The sequence below is a fragment of the Indicator indicator genome, chromosome 9 (assembly GCF_027791375.1).
Source record: "Indicator indicator isolate 239-I01 chromosome 9, UM_Iind_1.1, whole genome shotgun sequence".
Lineage (NCBI taxonomy): Eukaryota > Metazoa > Chordata > Aves > Piciformes > Indicatoridae > Indicator > Indicator indicator.
In genome coordinates this window covers 7,233,801-7,260,248 of record NC_072018.1, presented here as the reverse complement: position 1 = coordinate 7,260,248, position 26,448 = coordinate 7,233,801, and the positions used below count along the sequence as shown (strand labels likewise).

Genomic DNA, 26,448 nt, shown 5'->3' with positions numbered 1-26,448 from the left:
AAAGGCCCACACAAAGTGAGATCATAAAAACAATGGACAAAAATCACTGGCAATACAGAGGATACTGCGTGACAATACTGTCTTGTTGCTTTGGTAGTTAACCATCTTGCCTATTTGAAATTAAATAAAATTAAACACACATTTTATCCACAGGGTTATAAATGTCAGTAAGTAGAGGAATCTTTTTTTAATGTTATGATCTAAGTAGCCTAAAAGCACGTGAATGCAAAATGTGTGTGCACATACATATGTATTCACATGTAATTGTCTTAAGCATCTTTCACATAAGCATGGGGGAAAAGGAATTAATAAATCACTTTTGAAGGAGAAATTGAAATTATTTTTTACATTCCTGAATGAAAAAAGAGCTTATCTTTGCATCAGAGAGAACACATGCTGGATCCTTCAAGCTTTCCATCCAACAGAGAATTGTCCAGCAAAAGGCTTTTATGTTCATCTGTGTTGGCCCATCTATTCAAGCTGTCCTGCAATAGACACCCAGTCAAAAAAAAAAAAAAGTCCAAAATGTACTAAATTGTATTGCAAATGCATCATTCCAAAGATACTAGCCAGAGGAAGGGGCAGTCCTTGGTACTGTATCTGTAAATCATACCTGATTGTTCTACCCCAAGAAACCACTTTTTTTTGTAGTTGGTTGCTTGGGGGCTTTTATTTTTTTTTCTGTCCTGTTTGAAAGTCACTATAATGCTTAGAAAGTAATTTCCTAATACATAGCCTGTGAAAGTAAATTTTTTGTTTTATTTTCCATACATATTTCCTTATTCTTTTAACGTTGCTAAAGGCTGTCATTGGAGGCAACTATTATATGTACACTAGGGCAAAATTTAATTAGATTTTTTTTTTTTTCCAAATATTTTTCTCATAATTTTTTCTTCAGGTTTAAAATTTATTTATCTCTGACGTTTAAACAACTCTATACAATTTCTTGTAAATGTTTTTTATATTCTTAGTGATGGATCTTGCTCTCTTACAGAAATCACTTGTTTAGTCCATGTATTGTTCTATTTCAGAGTGACTAAGAACCAGACTTGAATGTCTGCATCCTGATAAATACTGAGAACTTTTTCTTCTCAGCTCTCCCAGGAGTAACAACTGTCAAAATTCCTTCTGCTTTATTCATTGCAATTTAGTGTGCTTCTGCTTATTTGGGAATTTGTGTGTAACTCTTACAGGTGCAGACTGAGGACTTTTACTATTTAAAACAAATCTAACACTGTGTTTGAATCTATGCATTTCAGAAGTGAAATACTGAAACATGAATAATTATGCCCCCAAAAGACTTCACTCTTAATAATTTGTAAACTTTTTAATATATTTGCATGTAGGGATACATATGCATTGATCTGTATGTGATAGCCAAGAGACAACCGAGGTAACCAGAGGAAAAAAAAGGAATCTGAGAGCAGTGTGGGAGGCGGACCACACTCTAAGCATGTTATTCTTTTCACTTCCCTCTGTGTGAGCTGAGGTAATGAGTTAGCTATCACAACAGAAGACACAGGGCCAGTTGGAAAGATCACTAATTTCAAATGATCTAATTATCTGCTGTAGGGTAGATACTTCCCCTCCATGTGCAGTACAAAAGCAATTACAGTTTGTTCTTCAAGCTCATTTTGTAATAAGGCAGAAGACAGGAGAACACTACTAAAAATCTGAGGCTTATGGAACTCCAGGGTGTCTGTCGTACTCTCTGCCTTTCCAGACTGGGTCAGCGTCACTGACATGGATGTAGTGAGCTTGCATCATTTCAGAAACTGGGGATGTGAACTTGTTATTCATAAGCATTATGTACTCTCCATATAAAATAACATGAGAAAGAAAAATTCTGTTGGATTTTTTTAATAGAAGAAGAGTTTTCTAGTCATTCAAACAGTCATTCAGACAATGCTTCTAACAAAATAGCATGTTAATGCACTTTAATGTTATGTAAATATATGTATAAACTCCAAGGATAGACTTACATGCTTTAAGTTAAGTATCCCTTTAAAAGACATGTATTTCAGACCTGCAGTCTGTATGATACAGTAGGAGGTCAGCAGTTAAATATTGCAGTTCATATACCTGCTTTTCAGAATCCTTTTTTTCTTTATCATGCTGACTTTTCTAATTCTACCAGTTAACTCTGGCTACAGACATCACCACCAGTGGTGGTTCCTTAATGGTGCCAACCAGGTACTGCCCAAACTCAAGACTAAACAGAAAGCCTGATGCTTGGCGATTGAACAGTAAGCTGCCCCTAAAACTTTGAGTTCATCTTTGATAAGCACTGTTTTAGAAACAAGGGGTGGTCCCAACAAGTGCTTCTTGGTGATTTTAAGAGGAAGGTAAGATTTTTTTTTTTCATCTGTTAATAATACCTTTTATTTCTTGCAAGTTTTGAAAACCCAGAAAAACAGACCCAGAAAGAAATAGAAATAGACCCAGAAAGCCCCATCAGCAGTGTAGCTCAAAGTGAGGTTATACAGAGAGACACTTGCATATAGATGTGTTGGCTCTTTTAGCAATATCCATGGCCATACCTTCTTTTTGAAATCATCAGTGATGCACAGTAGTACTCTAATCCTCTTACCTTCTTTCACTCTATATCTGATGCAAATAGGCTTAGGCAGTTTGAACACCTACGCTTTTTTCATATCCTTGAGCACAGTAATAAATATTATTTCACTACTTCTCTTAAGATAGCGTGCTTGAAAAATGCTTCAAATTGAGTACATAAAATAAAAGCTTTTATTTGAAGGAAGGACTATTAGAATGAAATGTACTCTTAACACAGTATTTTTTAGAACCTAGCCAGACTTTTGCTGTGATACCACTGTTTTTAAGTCTGTGTTTAGGAAATGTTTCACCTTATGAACTCTTGGAGGAAAAGAAAGCACTTCATTTTTTTTAATAAAAATTTTAAACTGTGGAAAGTGTAAGTTATGGAACAAAGTTTCAACTTAATGATTGAAGTCTTGTTGAGATGAAAGAAAGCTAAAAAAAGATTAACACCTTTTAAAACAAAGCACCTTCTTCTGTGCCACCCTCCTTGTTAAAGCTGTCTTGTTACAAGGTTCCCAGGGCCAGAAGGAGAAACCAAACCTAAGTCAGCCTGTGGTCTAAATCACAAGGCCTAAAGTGGAAGTCATAAAAGGAAGTCTGTCAGCTCCTACCACAACTAGCACATATTATTACTACTCATATTGCATTCATGTTATCATAACAGGATTTGTAATCTTTTTTAGGCAGCTCTAAAAGACAAATCCCGGTTTCTAAATGGCTCATAGTAGCTCATACTCAGAGAGCTGTTTCATACTTGGGAGAAAAGAGTGTTTTATACCCTTGTATAATATTCAAAATGTAAGAAGGCTTAAAACTGATCTTCAGATTATGTTGTCTGTAACAAATGGAGATTTCTGAATGCTTTTTTAAGTCATGTAAAGTCTACCCAAAAGAAGGCATTTTTTGTATTTGTTCTTTCCTCTTCCTTAATGCTTCAAGGACAAAATTAATCACAGCATAGAGTAATAGCAGGAAACCAACCTCAAAAATGCATCTTAGGCATTAATGACTTTGTTTGATTTTGCATAGGGAAAGCAAGGAAATGCGGGCCAACCAGGCTAAAATATCTATGGAGAACAGCAAAGCCATAAGCCAAGATAAATCTATCAAAAATAAAGCTGAAAGAGAGAGGTAAGTTTCAGATATCCCTTCCTGAGAAGCGAAGAACGCTGTCAAAGACAGATGACCATTTTAGGGAAAAGTATTGCTTTTCTTGTATTTATCCTTTTAACAAATGTGATGCCCTGATCAGCAAGATAAAAAGGTTCTTTATATTTATCAGCTGCAACTGGCTGGTGTAGGTCTAATCACAGTATTGAACTAAAACACAGATGTAAGCTTTAATGAGGTGCATGTTTTGCTGTTGCTTTTAAAATGAAGTGAGGGCTAAATTGAAAAGGGAGTCTTGAGTTTTGGCTTTAGTTGGAGTTAAGAGTAACTGGAGAGGCAAGGTCACTAAAAACAGAGGAGGTGGTGCCAGTGAAAGGCATTCTCCCTCCTCTATTGATGATAGATGGGAGAGGTGCAACAGACAGATGGAGTGCTAGAAGTGATGGTAATCAGAGGAGAGGGTAATGGAGGATAGGAGCAAAGAAGCAGGAGATGTACTCCACAACAGCCCATGTGTTGCTTCTCCACTCCTGAACTGGAGCTCCCTCCCTCCTTACTTGCTGCCACTGGAGACTTGGTCAGCATCCAGGCACAGCAAACCAAGGGCACTGCTGCACTTGCAGAAGTGGATTATTCACAGCACGTTTGGAGATGACAGCCTTAATTGACTTGAGAGACCAGAGAGTTGCCAGTACCAGCTGGAAGATTGATCCACATTATAGCTATTTTAAGCTGCTTCTATTTATCCTAAGTGTTTCCAAATAAATAGATAAAAGCAGACCATATGTGGTGATGTCTCATAAGCCTTCAGGGTTTCCCCTTCACTTTGGGCTTGCCATCTGGCACATTCTTTCCTCTTTTACATTCCCTCCTTGACACTAGGCTATTTTGGTCACAAGGCTTGAACTTGTTCCCACTAAACTAAGTCCCTTGAGTGTTACGCAGCCCCAGCTCATCAGGAAAATGTTGTCCAAGCCCTTGGTAACTATGCTTAGCTAATGCAAGACCTCCACTAACGATTGAGATATGTCTGTTCCCAGATTCAAAAGCAGGCTGAATGCAGTTCTGGTTTTCAGGCTTTGCAACTAGTCCAGTTCAGCTCTTTGAACTATTTCTGGTGTATTTCATGAAAAAAAAAATCTTAGGAAGAGACACTTCCCAATTAGGTGTTTCATGTAAATATGAATTGTATACTTTTTGTTTAAATAACAGCTTTAAGAATTTTACAGCATTAGTAAGCTGTAGCTTTACTTATGATCATGAGATTATTTTCCATTACCACTATTGGGAGAAGTTGCACTTTTTATACACCAAAATAAATTGAGAGGAGGGTGCAGTAAGGGTTTTTCAAGTTCTGTCCATCACTCTTGAGTAAAGGGAAAAAATCTTCATTCATAACAGTCTTGGTCTTTTTTTTCCCCCTTTTTTTTTCTTTTTTTTTTTTTCCCCCAAGTTTTCAATCATGCTGTCGATGTACTTGGAAACCTTTAAATGTAAAGGTACAGAGCCAGAGGGGTATACAATTTGCCAGTAGTCCCACATAGTACAGATAATCAAAAACCAAAATACACCTGAGGAGTTCATGATTCTCTCTGTTGTTGCTTTTGAGTTTGTTTTGCCAATGAGCCATCATGGACAATATTTACATTTTTTTTAGGCGGGTCAGAGAACTGAACAGCAGCAACACAAAAAAGTTCCTGGAAGAGAGAAAAAGGGTAACTATAATGTTGACTAAGTCACTGGGCATTATTTCTGGATATTTGTTTTTATTTCTCTGTGTTGAGAATCCAGCTCTAGTAAACAAACAGCCGTTGGTCCTTGTTTTGTTCCACATATTTGTTGTGTAAAAGATGTAATATCTATATAAGAGGAAGCTATTTTAAATTAACAAAATTACTCCTCATTGTGTATTTGCTACTTTCATGTACATATTACACATGTATAGTATGTGTATATTACATGTGTAATATGTAATATGATTCATAGTAATGGTTTTCTTAAGCATGGATGATATAATAGTCCTCCTGTGATGTTTTGCGGGCAAGACAGTCTAGATACGCACATTTTTAAAGTTTTCACTTTGCTTGTTAACAATGTACTACATTTCCCCCCATTATTTGCTCTTGCTTACAGCTGGCAATGAAACAGTCAAAGGAAATGGATCAGCTGAAAAAAGTTCAACTCGAGCATTTAGAAGTCTTGGAGAAGCAGAATGAGCAGGTATATTGACTTAAAGGCCTAAAAGAAAAGCAGACTAGTGAAAACAGTAACCAGAATCAGGCTGAATAGAATGACTCTGCATGTAAGTCATTACTAAACTTGGGAAAATGACCTTATGTGTGATCACTCACCAACCTGGGGAGTTCAGGTGAAGAGGTGAGGTGACTTAATTATTTAGAAGCAGATCTGCTGATTTGTTTCAGATCAGCATGTGAAAGCTAGACTGCTCAGCCAGAGTCTGTCCTTTCAGCTGTTTTTTCCACATTGATACTCATTAGCTAGATATGACAGTCATAAAAGGGCCAGCATAATTTTGATTAGTCCTAAAAGGTACCTCAAGCAAAACTGTTTCCTTCATTTTGTAACTTAAATTTCTAGTGCTGATTGGAGAAGTAGAAAACATGCACAGAGCATCTCTGAACTCTGAGACAGTTAATTTGGACTGAATTCTAGAGATGTATAGTAGCACGGGGAGTTTTATCTGTACTAGTACACTCTTTCCTAATTAAAATGCTGTATTGTTTTTTGCTAGTTTATAAGCTAAGTGTTTCTAATTGAAAAAAAACTACTTGGCAAGGAAAGGAAAATTCTAATCTTCTTTCTGGTAGAAGCAACATTAAGTGTCTGAGCAGTTCCCTTGCTGAAAGGTTGAGCCCGCAGAGCTGTAATAGTTGCATGGACTTGCAGTACTGCACTTACACATGTAAACTGTAAGGGGAATATACCCAGCAGTTTGGTGAGAGGAGAGAGAGCGGCTGCATTCAATACTCACTGTTTTCAAGGGTTATACACTTCTTTGTTTATTAAATGTCCAAAACTTGAACTCTCTGGCAGATACCTTAAGATGAAAAAAGCCATCTTCTGGAGCGGGAGGGTAAAGTACATGTAAATCAAGTCTTCCCTCTATCAGGAGAGGGTCCTACAGCCCCAAAAGCTGCAGCCTGATTAAGGTGTAGGGGTTGACAGCACATAAGATAATTGGCAATTCCTACCACCAAGTCCCAGTGACCATGGCTCCACCTTCCTTCTGAACAATAAGCAAAATTCCTAGTCTCTTCCCTCCCAGGGTTTCTATAGATGCCATCTCTAACTTCCAGCATGAACAGATCAGTCAGATCTGCTCCTGAGCAATATCTGCCTACAATCAAAAGGCAGGAGAGGCAACCGGGCTACAGGGGATCTGTAGTGCCACTATAGAAAACATGACTGAGAACTCCAGGTCAGCTGTGCTACTTGACAAAAAATTATAAGCTTGATCCAGAAATAGGTGTTATTCTTGGTCTCTTTCTAATGTATTCAGAAGGCTTTGGATCCACTTCTTAAAACCTAAGGACAAGAGGGAATAATTACAGTTGTGCTTTTAACCACAATGTGATAAACATGTTATGTATAAGGGAGGGAGATTGCTGGGAAATAAGCGTGAATCACTAAAGGAGTCACCTTTTAGCAATTAGATACTTCTCTCACCTGGGGTTACAGCTCCCCTGCTATGGGATGTTAACAGCCTACAAGAACTTGCTATATTCCATTTCAATACTGAGATGAAGTCAATTTAAATTGTCAGTGATCAAATGGAGTAAGATCATTCATGTACTGGTTCTCAGTTTTGTGGAGGTATGTGGTGGCCTACACCACAGGGGTAGTCCTTAACAGCTTTTTAACTCACTCTAGTTTGATCCGTCGAAGCATATATTCCATACCTGCTGTTGTGACCACTTCCTTTTAGCCTCAAAAGAGCACTAGTGCAAACCCCCAGCTGGGTCTGGTTTCACCGTTATACACCACTGATACATGAAAGCTAGTTGGATCAAGATGATATTTGGTGGATCAAAGTGGTATTTGTTTAATGAGAATTTCAAAACATTTTTTTTCCTGTTAAAAAAAAAGGCTATTTTTCCATGCAAATAAACAGCGTAGAAAAGTAGAATTATAGGTTGAAACAGCCTTCAATACAAACTGTTATGAATTTAAATTTGATTTTGTTTATGTATGTTTTTCTTGCATTAATTTTTCAATCTCACTTCAGTTTTCATTCATTTAATTTGCTTCTTGCTGTATTACTCAATTTTGACATTATTATTTTTGTACAAACAGCTTTTGAAATCCTGTCATGCAGTGTCTCAATCACAAGGTAGGATGGATGTATAATAAGCAAACTATTATTTCAGTGTGCTTTCCTTCTAAATTAAATCATTACCATTGGAGCCCTCCTTGTAAATGCAACCATTGGGATACAGCGAACACAATGTTAATCTTGTTTGCACACAGGTATTTGAGCCTGACACAATATTAACAGTATTTTGTGCTTCAGCATCTCAAATTCAGATGCAGATGAACAGTGATGCGCAGAGGAAATATTTGGAGATTAACTTGTATCATACGTTAGCTGCTGTCTGCAAAATAAGAGATCTAAACCGTGTTTGCAAGAAGTGTCTTTTGGGCTTAGGAAGACTGTTTTAGTGCTAACATATATATGATTAACTGCTAATACTGATAGTCACACAAAGGGTGTCCGCATATATAAGTATGATAATAAAATCAGCTATTCCATGCTGAGAATAGCAAACTCTAGAATAGCTGACTAGAAATAGCTTTTCAGTGCCTAAAGAAGAGAGGCTTCCAGCGCTTTAAATTCACTTCAACACATGACAAGGTATGGCAATTATACTTACCATATGGCTGTACTGCTGTGGCTACCTAGATAATTGTTACTTGTAAGAAATCTCTATTAACCCCTCTCTTAGCAAGGAAAATAGTTATATTAGGCTTGAACATCCAGTTGTGCAGTATTACATGATCTAAATTACTTTCTTGAATAGATATATAACTTTTTGCACCACTGAATCTGACAGCACCCACTTTAACATTTATTTATAGTTACAGAATAAGGGGAAAAAGACATAACCCAAAACATTATTTAGGATAATTTTTAAAAATTTATTCTTTTACTGTATGTGGTTCTTTGTCTTAAGTCTCACTAGAAAGCAAGCATCTTGAAAGCAGAGTCCATTAGCTGCCATTTATTTAATGAATGCACTGTAGCTTCCACACTGCCTTCCAGAAGCCTTATCTTCAAATGTGGTGTTTGTGTATTCACATCAGAAGGCACCGTCTGAACCAGCCTCAGACTAGCAGAGAGGCATCTTGTTCCTATGCTAACATGTTCTTTGAAGCCCGGTTCTCTCTCAAATAATTTTATATGCCATACATTGGAATGCAGAGCATTTATAGGACACTCTGTGCCAGTAGTTCAGTCATAAGCCTTAAACTTATGGGAAATGGGTGAGTCACTAAGAAAGAATGACAGGGTTTTGTTTTATCTGGAATTTCATTTCACACACAGGCAAAATCCAGCCAACAAAGAGGTTGTACACATTGATTCATTTATTATGTTTCCATATTTTCATGTTAAAATTATTTCTTCATTACTTTCAAGCTTTTAACTCATTTAAATGGAGAATGTTGATTAATTTTTAATCATATTTATGGCAGTTGCTTTGCTATTATCATAATTACTTTTTTCCCCCAAGATGATGATTATGAAAGTGCAGAGGTAGGTTGTTCAAGAAGGCTTGTATATCATATCTGCATAAATGCACATTTACCTTGCAAAATGAGCAACTGTGCATCTCTTCAGTTCTGTATCTGCCTATTTTCATATACGCAAGTATGTTTGCACATCTAGGATAGGTGACTCCATAAGTAGGAGCTTGCATAGCAAAATTTCCTTTCAAATAAAGATTTACATCTTTTGGGGAAATATACTTCATGTAAATCAAAGCCTGTAACCATTTTTCCCTGCGTGATGGATGCAGAGCAGTTAAAGAAAATACTAGCTTGGTTTGCCTCTCCCAAAGCGTGTCCTAATCCTCAGAAGCTCAATTGTAAAGATAGATGGGGATAGCTTGCTCTCTGGGTCAGCTTACTGTGAGTCCTGTGAGTTACAGATTTAAAAAACTTCCCAGATCGAGAGCCCCCAGAAAAAAAAATGTAGGGATGCTGACTCCCAGTTCCTTTAAACTGCAAAGCTCAAAACCGAAGTGCAGCTTTGTTAAATGCGTGTGTGTGCGTGCATCTGTGAGAGACAGAGAAAGGGAGAGAGAGGCAGGAAATTTAAAAAGCTCTCTCTAAGCAGGGGATTCCCAGGCCAATTCCCATTTATATACAGCGCTTTAACTCTGTTGGCAAAGCCCAAAGCATGCTGAGTTTATAGCTAGATTTGGCATACTTTTATTGCTGTATTCTGCACAATGCACTTGGGTATAATTTCAGGTGGATTCAGTGTGTGTCATCCGTGTCATCCCATGGAGCACATAGCAGTAGTCTGGTCCTGAGGTGGAAACACCATATTTGGAATCATAAGGATATCCAGGCCAGATGGAGACTTCTTTTTTTTTTTTACGATATGAACTAATTATTAAAAAAAAATCTCACCTAGTGCAAGGCAGATGTTACACTGATGGATTTTTGTCATTGTCTTTATGAAATAAATGAGCCCAGATCATACATGGAACTCCCTAAACACCTCACAGCATACTTTCCCACAGACATTTCCTATCAGGACAAACAGTTTAATTGGCATGTCCCTGGTTTTATTCCCCAAAATTGGAGCTTCTCCATTGTACCATATCCTTCAACCCATGAGTCTTGGAATATGATAAAAAATATTTCCCAAAAATCTGTAGATATAAGAACTGCATCTAATTATGAAAACAGTATGACACGGGGGGGAGAAAACATAATGTTGTTACATATATCTTCAGTGTGTTTTGCCTGTATTTCCCTCAGACTATCATATAAAACATGTGCTTTGCTTTGAACAAAAGGTCTAATGCAGTGCTTCATGCGGTTATTTTGGATTGCAGGCAAAGGAGATGCAGCAGATGGTGAAGCTGGAAGCAGAGATGGATCGCAGGCCAGCAACAGTGGTCTAAAGCCTCAACAAGCAAATTGAGGTTGGAGAACACAGCATCCTTAAAATGAGAGAAACATTCAAAATAACATTGCTGAGGTTGAAAAGTGGGCACTTTTTTATTGTGGGCTGTTTTTGGGAGTGAGGGGGACTAGGGCAGGGGTTTGGTTTTTTTTGGTTTTAATATATAAACTGTAGCTATAGAGCACCAAGTCTCTTAAGGTTTTAATTATTTCTTATTTAACACTGGGCACTGAATTTCCTTTGTTGGATTTCCGTAAGAATTTATTTTGAGAAAACACTCATCAGAAGATGAAGACATTTTCTTAAACCCAGTCCTGTATTCCTTTTTGTATCTCACCAGGCAGCTTGCCTGCACCACAATTACACAATCAGAGCCTTGAAACACAATAGATACTTCAAACATCTCCATTGGTCACAAAACTGTAGTCAAGTTGTGTTATTTACTGTTTGTGTTCTCATGTGTGATACATTGTGTAGAAACCCCATGCTGCCAGACCCTGACAAAAAAACCCTCCGCATCTGATGTCATCAAGCCCACTGAACTGGATCTTCTGCTAAGTCACTGTAATAATCAGTATAGTAATAATTTGAAATTAAATTTCAAGGTATTTTTCAAGCAGTAGGCAGCTGAAAGTTAACTGCATATACTCAAAAGTACAATATGTACAAAGTCATCAGCCACACTCATCAGCTGTAAACGGTAACTTGACAGGGTATTTCTGCAGTCCAATGATGTCATTCATAAGTGCCATATCAACCCTATTATGTCTGAAAGAAGCTGATATCCTGTAGGCTACTGCAATGGTTAGCATGATGGAAATACACTCTATTTGTGCCAAAAGTATCAGTGCTCTAAGGAATTACATATTAGGCACTTTAAGAAATGTTTACATCCTACATTGCTTGTATAGAAACTGCATTTTGATCCTGTTGCTGCAGACTCCAGATACTACAGTTCATTGTAACTTAACGATTGTTTAAATGGCTTTTGGCAAAGACTTTGCAACTGTGAAAATGTAAAAAGTATTTATACACTTCAGAATCACAACATTGTAGAAAATCACATACATGTTGCCACGTGATAAAACTAGTAAACAGAAATGCTAAGAGTACGTTTGCATGTGATACAAATGCTACCAAGACTTTAATGCCTTCTGTATGACCACAGTCATTCTACTAGCTGGTAAATACTGAATAAATGTGTGGCACAGAATATTGTTTGATTAATTACAAAGACTTTTAGCATAACAAGGTCTATATATATATGTGTGTATATTAAGTATGTGGGCATTCTTGATACTTGTAGTAAAAGTACGTAACTAATTTAATTTTACACAAGTATTTATGCAGGTTTTCAGAATTTCATATCAGGAATAATCTTTTTATGTCCATTAGATATAAAATCAATTTGCTAATGTGTTAATTTGCATGATTCCAGAGCTTGCTGTAGTTGTATTGCAAAACAGTGCATGTAAGCATTCCGCTTGGAATTTGTCCATGCTGCCAATTCAAAGATGACTGCATGGAAAACTGGTAGTTTAGAACAAATCAGATTCCTGATTTCAATGTACTAAGCACCGATTACTCTGTTGTATATGCTTGTACAAACAAATTCTACATATTCCTATAAACAAAATAAATGAAAATAGGTAATTATGTTATTGTCAGTCCTGAGATGAAACTTTCAACTTCTATAATAAAAACCTTAAAAATTCCAAATCTATAATTTTGACTATAGTGAATTTATAAGGTGGTGGTGTTAGTACCTATAAATTTTTAGTAAGTTGTATTTCCTGTAAAAATGTGCATAGTGTAAATATATTTCTATCACAGCTTATTTAGTCAGAGTCTTATTTCTTTTAAGTGATAGAAGACTCGGGCAGCATTGGTCCTCCCAGCATTACGGAACTGCGTACAGTGTAGCAACACTACCCTGAGATGCAGCAACCTGAGTACAGCGTAGCAGCACTACCTTGAGAATGCAAGCAAGCTAGAGGTCAGTGAAGTCTTTAGGTGTTTAAGACAGCATTTAAACTTCTGATGCCAATTCAGAATTCCCGTTCTGATGCCACTTCACACATGGAGGCACCTCCTGCTCCTCGCAGTCCATAATACTTTAAAGACAAGTTGGGTACTGGGAGCAGCACTTCCTAATCTCTAAGCTCAGCTTGGGTGCTGGAGGGCGCTGGGAGCAGCAGTGTTTTCAGAGCGTGCTGTATGGGATACGGCATCTGAAACAAAGCACTGATTTTTATTCTTTTTTTTAATTAAAAATGTCTTTTGAAACAGGGCTGCTGGAGACAGTGCAGTGCTATGAGCTGTAATTTACACTGTTGCCTACTGCAGTGGTTTCTAGCCAGTAAGGAGAAGCAAATGGCAGGCCAGGTATGGAGGGCACCAGCTAGTGAAGCATTGAATATTACTAGTTTTCTTAGGCTCACTTACAGCCTGGCTGTAGAAAGAAATAACTGGAAATAGAGGACTGGGGTTCATCTCATGTTCTTCTCTGAAGAAGATCAAACCTGCCTGTCTTAATTCCCAGTTAAGTGTCCTATGCATCAGGATTTGGGTTTGGAATGCTAGAAAATATGGTCTACAGCCTTCTTCCAAGTCTGCGCTTGCTGCTCTCAGCCAGGAGCGAGACATTTATCAAGAAAATGTGCTTCTGTGAAACCAAAGAGCTGAGCAGCCTCTGCTTACAGACTTAGCTCCCAGAACTGTTAGGTATTTCATCCACTGGTGATATAGCATAAAAACTTAGACAGTAATTTGAAATTAGGTGATTAATTTTGTCAGCTAAGTATTTTGAACTACTGTTTTAAGTAGTATTTGATTCCAAAGTTATTTGAAGTTTGGTTGCTAATGTAATGAGGTGAGAATTTCCATTGAGATGAAATAGGCTAATCAATTTGAACACTGATACTGAGTTAAAACAGTTTAATATGTCATTCCCTGTTGGGGTGATGGATTCCACTTCAGTGAAATTTCATTGAGGGAAGTAGCAGATTTTCCCTGAATCTCTTCAGATAAATTCAGTGCAGCTGTGATGGGGAGGGTCATTGCCACCTGCATCTCACAGGCAGCTCTTTCACTCTTAGTAATTTGGAGGTCATTAATTTGAGTGTTTCCAGGCGGGGGTTTGTTTAACTCCTGCCCCACTCAACTGCAAACCGCACTGTCGGAGACCAAAAATCCCCCTCAGGAGCTGATTTCTTCACAGACTTTTAGTTGCCCATGGGCTCCCTGTGAAACTGACTGCCAGTGGCAGATGCATGCCAGAGTTAGCATGGATGCACCACCAGCAGCAGTTCCAGCACTGCAGCCCAGCTGTCACTACACTCTGTGCTCCCTGTGAGGAGGCTGATAAGAGTTACTGCTGTCTGGTAGTTGGGGGCTAATAGGGAGGATTCGATTCAGCCTTCAGAGATCCACAAACAGTCTCTGCAGCTGGGGAATAAAAGGGCATATTCCAGGGCTGGCTCCAGGTAATCTGATTTGTGACCATAAATTGGCCCTGGTCACAGTATTTCAGGTCAGCTAATGCTGTACTGGCTGCCTCAGGTAAGGGCTTTTCTGCTTTCCTCACTTTTGGGGGTTTTCTTGGTGTTAGGAAATCTTAGGCCTTTCCCTTTTTCTGCTACTGAAAGCAGGATCAACACAGCTCTGTAGGCTGGAAGTGGGGATATTCACTGAAGCTTTTTTTTTTATTGTGCTCTGCAGCTGGTGGATGCCAGGAGAACACGGTTCTGTGCTGTGGGGCTCAGAGGCTGTGGGTCAGGCTTACCCTTGTCTCTTAATACAGCTGCTCTTTCCCAGCTGCTCCCTGTGGAATCTCCCTACATAGGCTGGATGCAGGGGTGACTGCTCAGGATCATATATTTTTCTGGAGCCTTAGAAGCTACCTGGAAACCTCAACAAAACTGGAGATTGAATAGAGGACTAGAAGAGGAAATAGAGGGTAGTTAAATACTGAGGTCATCAGTAAAAGACCCAGGGAAGCCAGGCATTAAAATTGCCACAGAAATACAGTCTGTAGCAGTCACAGAGCCTCATGTAGAAGGTTTGGGGTTTTTTTAACCACTTTATATGGTTCCCTGAAACTATTATCTGCAGGTTAATTCTGCATCACAACTGACACAGGGCTGTCTGTATTTCAGGGAACAGGAATGACTATCATGAAACAGGATAAAGGAAATGTTCAGAGTATATTTAATATGTACAGCAAGCAGATGAGGAATTTCAGTAGGATAGTTACAAAAATCAGTATGTTCTTTCACCACCTGCTTTTATTTTAAAGGACTGTTGCCCAGCAGGAAAACCCATCTCTGCAGGTGTGCCCAGAAGCATCTGCCCATAACCAAAACTCACCTTGCACTTCGCTTCGCAAGGCCTAGGACCGTTTCCCTCCAGGCTCCTTTTCCTGAGCTAGAAATGTGAATTGTTACTGACTGAATCCGCCTACCGCCACAAGCTCCTGATTATCCCTTTGGCTTTTAACAGAAAAAGTATAGATCCGTGGGGGAGGGTTCCTGCTCCCCGCTGCTCCCGGGATGGTGGCTTTGCAAATGGTAGATATTCGGGTATGTTCTTGGTAACGGGGCGAAGGTGGCAGCTCACTACCAGGCAGTAGAAACTCCTAATAAGAGGTGGAAAAAATATTTTAACGCCATATCGCCTGACGAAAGGAAAAAGCGAAGCCACGGGGGGGCGAGGCGGGGCTGCGCGGGGGTGTCGGTGGGGCCGGCGCTGCTCCACGAGCGGCTGGGTCGGCTTCGGCGGAGACCGAGGTGTGCTCGGCTCGATCCTGTCTGCCACTGGTAATGACTCGGAACTCCGGTAAACCGGCATGTCAGCATGCTCTTGCCCGAGGTCCCTCCGCCGGTCCCGGGACTGCTCCGCACAGGCACATCCAGGGTTGTGTTAATGCACCTTCTCGGAGCTGTAGGACCACTCTCCTTGCTGCGCGATGGTATGTTTTATATTACGGTATGTCACAACCATCTGAAGAGCTCAGGTGTGTTGATGGTCGTTGACAAAACGGTGCCGAGTTTGCTTCTGACCTCGCCACACAAAAATAGCCGCACGTTTCTTTCTAAATTAACTCAGGGAGCAGCTGTGCGCCTTCACCGAAATTACTGACGCTCCGTGAGGAGCCAGCGCTGGACTAGATAACCCCTCCCGCACCCCCTCTGCTGTCCCGGTTTAGCGGTTCCTCTGCTTCTCCGGCGGGAGTAGCCCCCTATATGGGGGGGGCGGGGACCTGGCCATGTACCCGGTCTGTGTGGAGCTCACCCGAAGTGCCGCCCCGCTCACAGCCCTTGCCTGGGGGTGCTCGGGGCAGTTCAGCCCCGCCTCGGTAGCATGTCAGGGCGTCCCGCTCTGTGCACCGGGATGCCTTGGGAAAAGCCGAGAGCCCCTCCGCCGGAGTCGGCGGGCCCCCCTACCTAACGCCGGAGGAGCTGGGGGGTGGGGGGAATCCCTGCTCCCGGCCCTGCCTCTGCGTACGCGCCGTCCCTCGGCGTGGGTGCCTCCATCAGTTCTGCCGGCAGCTCCCCTCCTCCCCACACACCCACACACTCTTGCCAGTCACTCCTCCCCGGCACTCCGCAGCACAGTGCTCTTGCAGCAGCTCTGTAGACGGAAGGTGGTTCAGGTTTGGGGGTTTTACCTACTGCTTTGGGGTGGTTTTTTGTTTGGTTGGTTGGTTTTATTTGTTCGGGGTTTGTTTGTTTTGGGTTTTTTTTGGGGGGGGGGGCGCGTTGTTTTTTGTTGTTTTTTTTGGGGGGGGGGGAGGGGTAATTTTGTGTGTGGGTTTTTTTTTTTCTTTCTTTTTTTTCTCCGGCGCGGACCCTTTCGAAGGAGCAGCAGCTGCAGACACGCCGGGACCAACCAGCAGGATGGCCGGAGGACGCCTTCCGGAGCTGCTCTTCCTTTTGCGTGAGTATCGCGGCGGCGAGTCGCGACACGGACCCCTGTCGCGATGAGGCAGCCACTGATGCTGAGACACCCCCCATGTGGTTCCTGCTTCACCGCCACTGGCTGCCCTGTCTCCACCGCCCACTCCATCGCGACAGGGATGCCCCGTCGCGACAGTGGAGCTTTGCTCCGGGGGCGGGAGGGGTGTTAATGCGCTGGGAGCTGCGGGCACTCAGCGCCTCTCTGCCCGCAGACGCCGTGGCTCGCCTGGCTGCCGAGCAAGAAGTTGAAAATCTCTCCGGACTCTCCCCTAACCCCGAAAAGGACATTTTTGTGGTGCGAGAAAACCGGACGACGTGTCTCATGGCGGAGTTCGCCGCCAAGTTCGTCGTCCCCTACGACGTGTGGGCAAGCAACTACGTGGATGTAAGTGGGGCCCCGGGGATGGGGGGCGTGGGGGCGCTGCGGGGCTCGGGCTTGCAAGAGCTGCAGCCGCGGAACCACTGCACCTTGTCACGGCAGGACTAGCAGTGCCGGGAGGAGGGGGAAATCCGCCGGTACTTTGGGAAAGTCCTTCATCGCCTCCGAGGATGTTCGGCTGGGGCTGGGGGTTGGGGAGTGCTGTTGGCGTCCGGAGGCCCTCCGAGCCGCCCCCTTGAGCCTCTCTGCCCATTTGCAGCTGTTGACGGAACAAGCCAATATCCCGTTGGCGCGGGGCGCCGAGATGAAGGGCAAGTGCGGCACGAACGAGTCGGAGTTGGAAATCTCCTGGCTGGAGCAAGCCTACACCCTCAAACTCTCCTTCCTGAAGGTACGGGACTCCCCCCTGCAGGGCCATCAGCTGGGACGGGGGGTGCACGGCAGTTTTGCCGGGGTCCTGATCGGCCCTGTTTCAGTAGGAGGGGCGCAACACGTCCCGGGGTCCGGAGGCTTTCTGGAGGCTCAGCCGAATCCAGTTCACCTACGACACGTCTGAGCGCACCTACTTCAAGGATGCTGTCAGCCGTAAGTGCCGAGGGCCCCGGGGGTTTAAAGAGGGTCCGTCTGATCTGATGAGCCTCGAGCTGGGGCAAGGGACATGTACACCCCACGCGCTACTCACCTAAACGCAGTTTAGCAGGAAAAAAGAAAACCCCAACCTGCTCAACAAAACCAGATCCAGGTGCCGGGTTTAAACAGACGTTTTTTGGGTGGGTGTTGGGGTTTTTTTGTTGCTGTTTTTTGGGGTTTTTTTGTTTTTTTGTATTTTTTAATTCTTGTTTTGAAACACGGTGCTGTGGGAAGGAGAGCCCAAGCTCTGCTTGTTTGCTGCACTGCCTGGGGGCCTGAGGGGGTGGGCAGGGGTCCCCCTGGTATGGAAAAAATTGCCTCCTTTCTTGCAGGAGATGTTTTTTAAGATTAGTTATCTGCTCTGTTTTGATGATGGTTCAATTGGTGGGAAAAAATGATTTTCCAAGATTATGACAAGATGCACATCAATATCCCCACATGCCTCCACACCAAACAACCTCCTTTTTCTCACTTGAGCTCCTTTTTTCTTGCTTTCATTTTGTTTTTATTTAATTTCTGCTCAGAAATTACTTATTTTGGATTGAAAATTTAAATATTGGGTTTTGCAAGTCTTTCTGCCTCAAGAATTTCAAATTCCAGTGAATGGTGCACTGAGAGTTTGTGGTGTAAGACACACTGGACATGGAGATGTTTTTCCCACTGGTGTTTATACAGTTTGTATCCCTGAAATGCAGTGATGGCCATGCCTCATCTCCCTCTGCAGATGAAAAACAACGATTGCCCTTCTGTGCTGCTGGAAGGGGAACAAAGGGCTGCAGAGTGGGAGGTGGAAGGCATCTCTCATTCCACCTTGCTGAGCTGCATTTGGCCTTCATATATAAAACAAGTTTCATGGGAAAATATTTTTTTGGAATCTGTACTTTGATGAAATGATCATGTTGTATTCTTATGAGAGGTGTTAGGGCCTGTTTTGCTTTGTCGTGAGGTCCTCAAATTGCATTGCTCCTTTCCACCTCAGCTCAGAGCCAAAGTAAAGCTGCAGGAATTACAGTTTCCTGAATGCAGGGAGTATTAGCAGAGTTAATAGCTGAAAACTGCACGCGCCTCAATAGAAGCCATTCCTCCATCTTTATGGACTTCCAGTCCTGTGACATCAGTGTAGCTGGCAGTGTCTGAGCCATCTCTGCCCTTTGTGCTGGCAGGAACGTGCACTGGAGCCATCTATTCCTGCGTGTGGGCAGGCAACCCCAGTGCAGGACCTGTCCTGGCTGTACATGGGGATGTTCTGCTGAAAGCACAGTTCCCAGCCCAAAAGAAAATGCTGCTTTGAGAGTAGTGGAGCATGTGGCCGTCACATTACAATCAGCCTGCGTACCCTTGTGTTCGATCATTGGCTTTGTTCATAAAGTTACAGCAGGCCCCTGTGACAGGACCTGACCTCTGCTGTTTCTGCCCCTTGGCCAGCTGGGAAGCACACTGCCATCTCACATGGGCTGTCTGCCCTGCTCACCCCAGCTGGGAAATCCTATGAGTGCCAGGCTCAGCAAACCATCTCCCTCATCTCCACTGACCACCAGAAGTCCGTGCAGCTCTTGCTGTCAGAAGTCCGCATCCAACCCTTCGACATCACTGCGGATTTTGTTTTCAGTGAAGGTAAGGCGCAGGGCAAAGGCATGTCCTGCATCCCTGAGATGCTGATGCTGCCTTTGGGAATGTTGCAATGTATAGTAGGAATTTGTGCCACACTTATCCAAGCACCTTCTCTTCCCTCCAGCAGGTTGTCAGTGCAGTCCCTCCAACCCATAGCCTGCCTCTGTGGTCTCCCCAAAGCCCTTCAAATTCAGTCCAAACACGGACTATTGTTGCATGTATGTTGGCTTTGGTAAAGACTCACCTAGTTGGCTTGCCAGCAAGCCCCAGAACTACCTGGTCCCTGGGGAGCCCTTCAAGGCTCCTCTGCAGCATGGAAGGTGCTTCAGTACAGTTTCATGGGCTTGTTAGGACCCCTGCTCACTGAGGAAAGTTTGGGGGTGCAGTAGGAGGAATTAATGTTAATTGTCGTTAAAAGAAAACGTGAGTCCGCATGCACTGTTCATATCAAAGGCTTGTACTGAAATCAGCAGCAGTACTGCTGGGGGGCAGAATGCCTGCAGATTTTGCCTGCGTTTATCCTGAGGAACCTGCAGTGCCCCTCCTCCCCCAGTTATGGCTTTGAGACTAGTTCCCTTTTTACAGTCTTAACAAATTAGTTAACTCTGTTATTGTAACAAGATGCAAATAAAATTTGTAATAGGCAAATCTTTGAATAATGAGCTAGAAAATGGTGGTGTTATTTTCAAGCCTAACATTAAAACCCTGGGGCTTTATTATTTTGCGTGTGGGAAATATTTTAGAACACAATAAAAACCAGCCCTGACTAGAGAGCTGAGCACTCATGCTTGTGACTCACATTCCTCTAGCTAACGTAGTAAATACGTGCTATTATGTACACTGGCTCTAGCAGAGCTCTGCCTGGCTGAATTACTCATAGCAAGGCCACCAGTAGTACCAAGTAGGTTTCATGTGTGAACACAACTAAGTCTTTTTTCTTTCCCTATGGAAGTAGTTCCACATTTTGCATAGGTTACAGAGAGGAGAATGTAGAATGTAATACTTTGCTATCACTTCTTGTTGGCAATCTTCTTCTTTCTCCTCTTATGGATTCAGGCCTCCTGCACTCAGGGTTTGACCGGGCAGACCTTCAAGTAAAGGGTGTTTAAAATGTGCAAGTCTGGACACAGTTTTAGCTTCTGTATCTCTGTGATACCAACCTTGTCAAGTCTCAGAGCTCACAGTTAAGAAAACTAAACTCAGGGTTCATAGCTAAAAGGAACTGCCTGGCTTTGTTGTGATGACATTTATACCAGTAAATTTTTAAATTGTTTTTCTCACCTTTGTTGTTGTAGTTTGTTGGGTTTTTTGTTTGTTTGTTTTTCCTCCGTGAAGTGAGGAGACATCAGTTGGTTTATCAGTCTTTATATACACATGAGAAATTCTGCATCCTGAGGAAATCACAGTTTTACTTTGTCAACCTTTCTGGGTTTTTTTGTTGCTGCTCTCATTATTCAATTACGCTTCTTTTTGTTGAATTCTACTGAAGTTGTATAGCAAAGAGCACCTGGAAAGGATGGCCAGAAATGCCTTAGAGGTCAGTTTTTAAGTGAAGGTTCACCAGGGGCTTTGCTGCTTCACTCAGCAGCATTCCCCGTCAGTCCTGCAGACCAGCATGTCATCGACACATGCATGGTAAAACATGATCCTTTGTGAGGTCTGAGAATGGCTGCCAATCTTAAATTACAGTAATTAGCCTTCTCCTTTTTGGTTCATTAATTTCCCATTAGGTAAAATTCCTATTAATTATGAACAAGCTACAGAACATTTTAAAATATTTTAGACTAGAGTAAGAGACCTGCTAGAGCCAGCAGAACTGCTGGGCCGTGGGAAGGTCAGGACCCTTTCACCACAAAGAAATGAGGGAAAAGATTTAGCCGTTAGTCCTGACACTGTCCTGTCTGGGATACGTTTGAAATCTTGTAGGGAGTGATTGCATTGCTTTTGGGTTTTTTTCCAGTGCTTAAATTTGTGCTAGAACATTTTGGGGTTTGGTTTTTTGGGGGAGTTGTTGGGCTTTTTTGTTTGGTTTTTCGTTTGTGGGGATTTTGTTTGTTTGTTTGGGGGTTTGTTTGGTTTGGTTTGGTTTGGTTTGGTTTTGGGGTTTGTTTGTTTGTTTTTAAGACATTGCTTCCAAACCTCACAAATACATAAGTAAGTACAATTTTCAGTGCAAAAGCAGCAGAGCTTGGGAAGCGTTACTGGTTTTAACAGGAGAAATGTATGTACATTTTTCAGCTTGAAAGATTAGCAAAAAGAGGGCTGGATCAATGGGGTGTGAGGAAAACTTTCAGTTGTGAAAAAAATCCATAGAATTAGTCAGTTCTGTTGATTTCAATAAAAATAATGCAAAGGACCAGGATGCTAGGAGGGCTCATCTCCCTCTGACCCCCCCACCCCCACGAGGGCCACGCTTTCTCAAGGGTTCTTGGCACAAAGTAGCTTCTCTTCGTTAGTTGCATGGCCACATTTGAAAAAAGCACCCTTTTTTTTTTCTTTGAGCTAATCGCTTATAAACCCTTGTATCAATAGCTCAAAACTTCATTCCATCTTAGCAGCCACAGCTGGGCTGTTTTTCCATCCCTCAAAGGAGCCCCTGCACCGATCCTCAGGCTTACAGTCATGACTGTGGGAAACAGCTGCCATTTCTTTGCCATGCTGCTATTTGTTCTGCAGAAGGACGCTGAAACAAAATGGGCCTGTTGGGTGGTTTCATAGCCTAGTGCTGAAATTGGATGAGCACTCACCATAGAAACCGTGGCGGTATGTGAGCCTAGGTGCTGCGAGGTGTTGAGGGAAGTGCAGCACAAAAGAACAATGAGGAACATACCTAAATGCCTCCTTTGTATCCTCCCACAGCCTGCAGTGTGGCATCCCTCCAGCAAAGGGGTGACCCCACTGGGTTGGGGAATGCAGCAAAATGCCCAACACTGCCTGAACTTTGCACATAGTTAAAATTTGCCAGAAACCTTTTTGCTTTCGTGGACTGAGGGTAAAAGTCAGGCATTTAGGAAGTCTTGAGATCCCTGTGGCCCAAAGCAAAATACGCAGGAAAATTTGATGGGAAGGGCTTTTTTTCCTGCGGAAGGCATTGATTTAAAACACACAGCAGTTCTCAATGTGGCAGTGTTACATTTGGTGTGCATCAACCAGCATGTTTGCCCATGCTGTGCTTAATGGGGTTAAGCATCTGAATTTGGGTCTGCTGTGGACATCATGCAAACCCTTCTCCACTCCTTGCTCCCCCTTTGATTTTTTCCTTTGCTGACATATAGGAATGATACTTGTTACCTACCTCTCCACAGTGTGGTGGACCTCAGTGCCTGCACAATGCTTTCAAATGTTGAGGTGAAAAATGCCACGTAAATGTTTCAGTACGTTGTTATAAATGTGAAAGTACTTTTGTTGTTGTCTTGAAATTATATATTTTATCATTATATTAATCTTAAAATGCAAAACTCATCCTCCTAGCCAGTAGCTGGAAATGTGTTTTTGCTTAGCAGTTGTGCCTCTGTGCTGGTTTCTGGATGTGCTGCTTGTGGAGCCTGCTGCCTTTCATTTGCTTTTATTTTTTTTATGTGGGCTTTTTTTTTTTTTTTTTTTTTTTTTTTGGTCTTTTAATCCTCTTCAAAAAGTGTCAGGATAAAGAATGATTTTCCTGGCTGCTTGCAAGAACTAACACCTTTTTGAGTTGTGACTCATAGTTAAATACAACCATGTCTTTTTGTGGACACCAGAGTTTTGGTGTGTCCTCTGGCACATTCCATGCTCTGTAGCTTCCTTTGGCAAAAGCTGGGAATACAGACATTGCAAGCAGGTGCAACTGGTGCATCAGCACACCCCAGCACACCCCAGCAGCTGAGTGAGTGCACAGGAGCTGCTCTAATACTGAACCTTCCTGTAGGATGGGTGCTGCTTAGTATTAGCATGTGGATTCAGGGGCTCAGCACTCCTAGCCCCAGGGCACTGCCTTGTGCATGGCCTCTCCTGCAGTCTCATTTGGGAGAGCCAACCTGTCTCTTTGCCTTGGTATTATGAGCCTGATCAGGCCTTAGCATCCTAAATGGGGAAGCATTTTATAAAGCTCTGGAAACCCAGTTGTAGGAACTAAATAATAATCAGTGGGATTTTTCCATCTTCTCCTTACTATGAACAAACAAAACCTCTGCATTGCAGCAATTGCTGAATTGCTTGTAACACAGTCCTGGTGATTAATCACTCCTCTGGTGAAACAGTGAGCAACTGGAACCAAAAAGGACATTTTCTTTGTTCAATTACGTTTCACTTTGGCTTGTTTCACTTCATTCACAGCTCACAATGTTTCCTGATGGCATCACTGTAAGCCCAGTGCTGGGAGGTGCTGCAGCTCCCAGAGGTGCTCACACCACTGACATCCCTGCTGTCACCTCTTGTCTGGGCCTGGGGTGTCTGGGTTTTTCCTGCTCTTTGCCACGTGCCTCTAGATTTGTGGGGCATTTGCCATTCATGGTTATCACTGCATCTTGCAATTAGATGTCTGGGGAACCCGTCTGGATTGTCTTTGGTGACGGGAGGAATTACTGGTGTCCTTTGTATCTGCTCATCTAACATGCAGCCATTTTTATTTTTCTCCTCCTTGTTGTTTTTTTTTTAAAGTAATTGCTGTTTTCATTGTTTTCATCACAATTCTAGTACTATGAAGAAGATGATCCAGAGACAAAAGCACTGTCCCTCCTGTACCCCACAAGATATTTTTTTTTCCTCAGAATTGACATTTTAATTCTTTTTGGTCTGGCAGCCCCATCCGGGCAACATTGGGTCTCCCTTTCTATCAGCACGGATAAGCAACACTCCCAAGGGGAGAAAAAAAAGTCAATCATGAACCTGTCATTCAAGCCTGCAGTAGACTCTGGAAGTATAAGGGAGCTGAACTGGGATTACCAGTGTTAAAGTGTTCCGTGATCTTGGTGGCCTTTGCAAGCTAAACAGAGAAGTGTTTTCCTGTTGTAGCTGGGTTTATTATTACTACTATATTATTACTACTACTACTATATTACTACTATATTCTAGTGTTTATTGCACTGTGATTGGGACTCACAGGTCAGAGAGAAAAACACTTGTGTTCCTTCTTACCCTTTGCCATAGTTGAGAAAAAAATGTGGGGTACCAGCATGCGTGTTGACCACAAACATGCATGTGCTCTGCCACTGCTGGTAAGTTCTCATGAAGAGATGAAGTTCTCTCACAGAGATGCAGGAGATCGTGTAAGATCTCTGTCATCTCTCAAGGCATGCTTGACCTCAGTCAACTTGCAGATAGAGGGTGGGGGGGGAAATCTTTTCACAATGAGCGGTTAAGGCTGATGCAGGATAACTTGAGGAAGACTTGAGGGCTTACGATGGGATATTTGTAGACTCTATACTAAATAAAGCAGATCTTTAGCCACAGTCAGGAAACTTTTCTTTTGCTGTCCTGTTCCCAGCAAGGTCATTGCTGTACAGATGTGGCAAAGGCCTGAAAAGGAACTTAGGGCATGAAGGATTCTTTCCCTGTCAAGTTGGCTGGTTCGACAAATATGAACACTCCCTCCAAACACTGCATTGTGACTGTGATTTTACCTTCTTTAAAGCAGATGATTTTCTCCCTGGGACTGCAATGACAGTTGCTGGATGTCCTTGCTGCTGCGGCTCTTCTTGCTGCACAGGGACCCCCAGCACGGAGCCGCAACTCCAGGGAGGTCAGATTACTATTGCAGCAGTTCAGATCTGAAGTGGCTCATTCATTTCTCTCTTTCCTTTTTTTTTTTTTTGTTTGTTTGTTTTTTTAAATGGTTTTCTTGGGTTTTGATGGTTTCTTTGGTCTTTGTGGTGGGGTTGGTTGGTGTTTGTTTTGTTTTGTTTTTTTCTTTCCCTGCAGAACACAAGTGCCCAGTGGACCAGAGGGAGCAGTTAGAAGAAACCTTGCCTCTGATTTTGGGCCTGATACTGGGGCTGGTTATCGTGATAACCCTCTGCATTTACCATATCCACCACAAGCTGACAGCCAACCAAGTGCAAATTCCTCGGGACAGATCTCAGTACAAACACATGGGATAGGGGACAGGATCAAGCAGCCCAAACATTTCAGGTAGAAAAAGCAAAAGCACTTTTTTCTAAAGGTGAGGAAAGGTTTGGAGTGGGGCAGGAGATGGTATTCACAACACCTAACTTTGGGTATTTCATAGAGACACACAAGGTTAGGCTTTAATATAGTCAGTACAGAGACAGAGCTGGCTCTGTAAGAAGGCTCAGAGCATCTGATTTGAGGAGTGCCTGTGGCAATAGGTGGTATGAATACCTTCTTAAGCAGTTAGGCTGATCAGCTGGAAATGGAAATGCTTCACATGTCAAAGTTTAACACTGGGGCAAAATTTTGTTTGTTTGTTTGGGGTTTTTTTGTTTGGTTTTTTTCTTCCCCTCAAGTGACTCTTCCGCATGTGCTGCTCTTGGCAGTGTTCAGCTCTCTCCGTTATGTCCCACTCAGGTAGCAGGGCTGGGGGATAGAGCCATTGCATGTAAGGTCCCTAATGAAGAGAATCAAACCACATTCCTGATGTTTGCACTCATGCTAAGGAAAGGATGAAGGCACTGCAGGTGTGGTTTGGGAGGTGGGGCTGGTATAAACTGGAGTAACTCCAGTGGAGCAGACTGCAGCCATCTAAGGAGCTGATGAAGAAAATTTGGTTTTGCTTCTTAAGCCACATCTGAACTAAACTTAAAAAAACAGTTAAAAAAAAAATAGTATTGTTGCAGAATTTCTAAAGTGCCATGCTACTGCAAGTCAACCGAGAAATGCTTCTGGCTGGACATCCTGCACATGTTGTGATTGTTGTTGAGATGTTACATTGCTACCTGCGACTGATGTTTTCACAATGAAACAAAAAAAACACCCAGAAATGTTGAAGTTACTATGCAGATTATTCAGGTATAATCTAATGTAACAGAAACAAGGGAACCTTCAAAATCTATCCTTAAATGTAGACAATTTTTAAAATTAATTAAAACATGCACATATATAATACTTGA

At 42.2% G+C, this 26,448-nt stretch overlaps 2 protein-coding genes across 5 annotated transcripts in view; both read left to right on the top strand.

The window, feature by feature from the left end:
- PLCB4 (phospholipase C beta 4) overlaps positions 1 to 10,931 on the top strand; it is a 92,938-nt gene extending 82,007 nt beyond the window's left edge. For 2 of the 4 annotated variants that reach the window (XM_054383826.1, XM_054383823.1), the window contains 5 exons: positions 3,592 to 3,693; positions 5,330 to 5,387; positions 5,806 to 5,892; positions 7,987 to 8,023; positions 10,758 to 10,931. In XM_054383826.1, the coding sequence (XP_054239801.1) occupies positions 3,592 to 3,693; positions 5,330 to 5,387; positions 5,806 to 5,892; positions 7,987 to 8,023; positions 10,758 to 10,846 (373 nt within the window). In that variant the 3' untranslated portion in view covers positions 10,847 to 10,931. The remainder of the gene's footprint in view (positions 1 to 3,591; positions 3,694 to 5,329; positions 5,388 to 5,805; positions 5,893 to 7,986; positions 8,024 to 10,757) is intronic. The other 2 variants (XM_054383825.1, XM_054383824.1) reach the window with 1 other exon arrangement.
- A 5,794-nt stretch (positions 10,932 to 16,725) lies between these two features.
- On the top strand, positions 16,726 to 25,479 carry LAMP5 (lysosomal associated membrane protein family member 5). The gene is made up of 6 exons (XM_054383740.1): positions 16,726 to 16,765; positions 16,998 to 17,170; positions 17,424 to 17,555; positions 17,644 to 17,749; positions 19,220 to 19,408; positions 25,301 to 25,479. The coding sequence occupies exons 1-6, from the start codon at positions 16,726 to 16,728 to the stop codon at positions 25,477 to 25,479; spliced, it is 819 nt and encodes a 272-aa protein (XP_054239715.1).
- Positions 25,480 to 26,448: the final 969 nt, after the last annotated feature.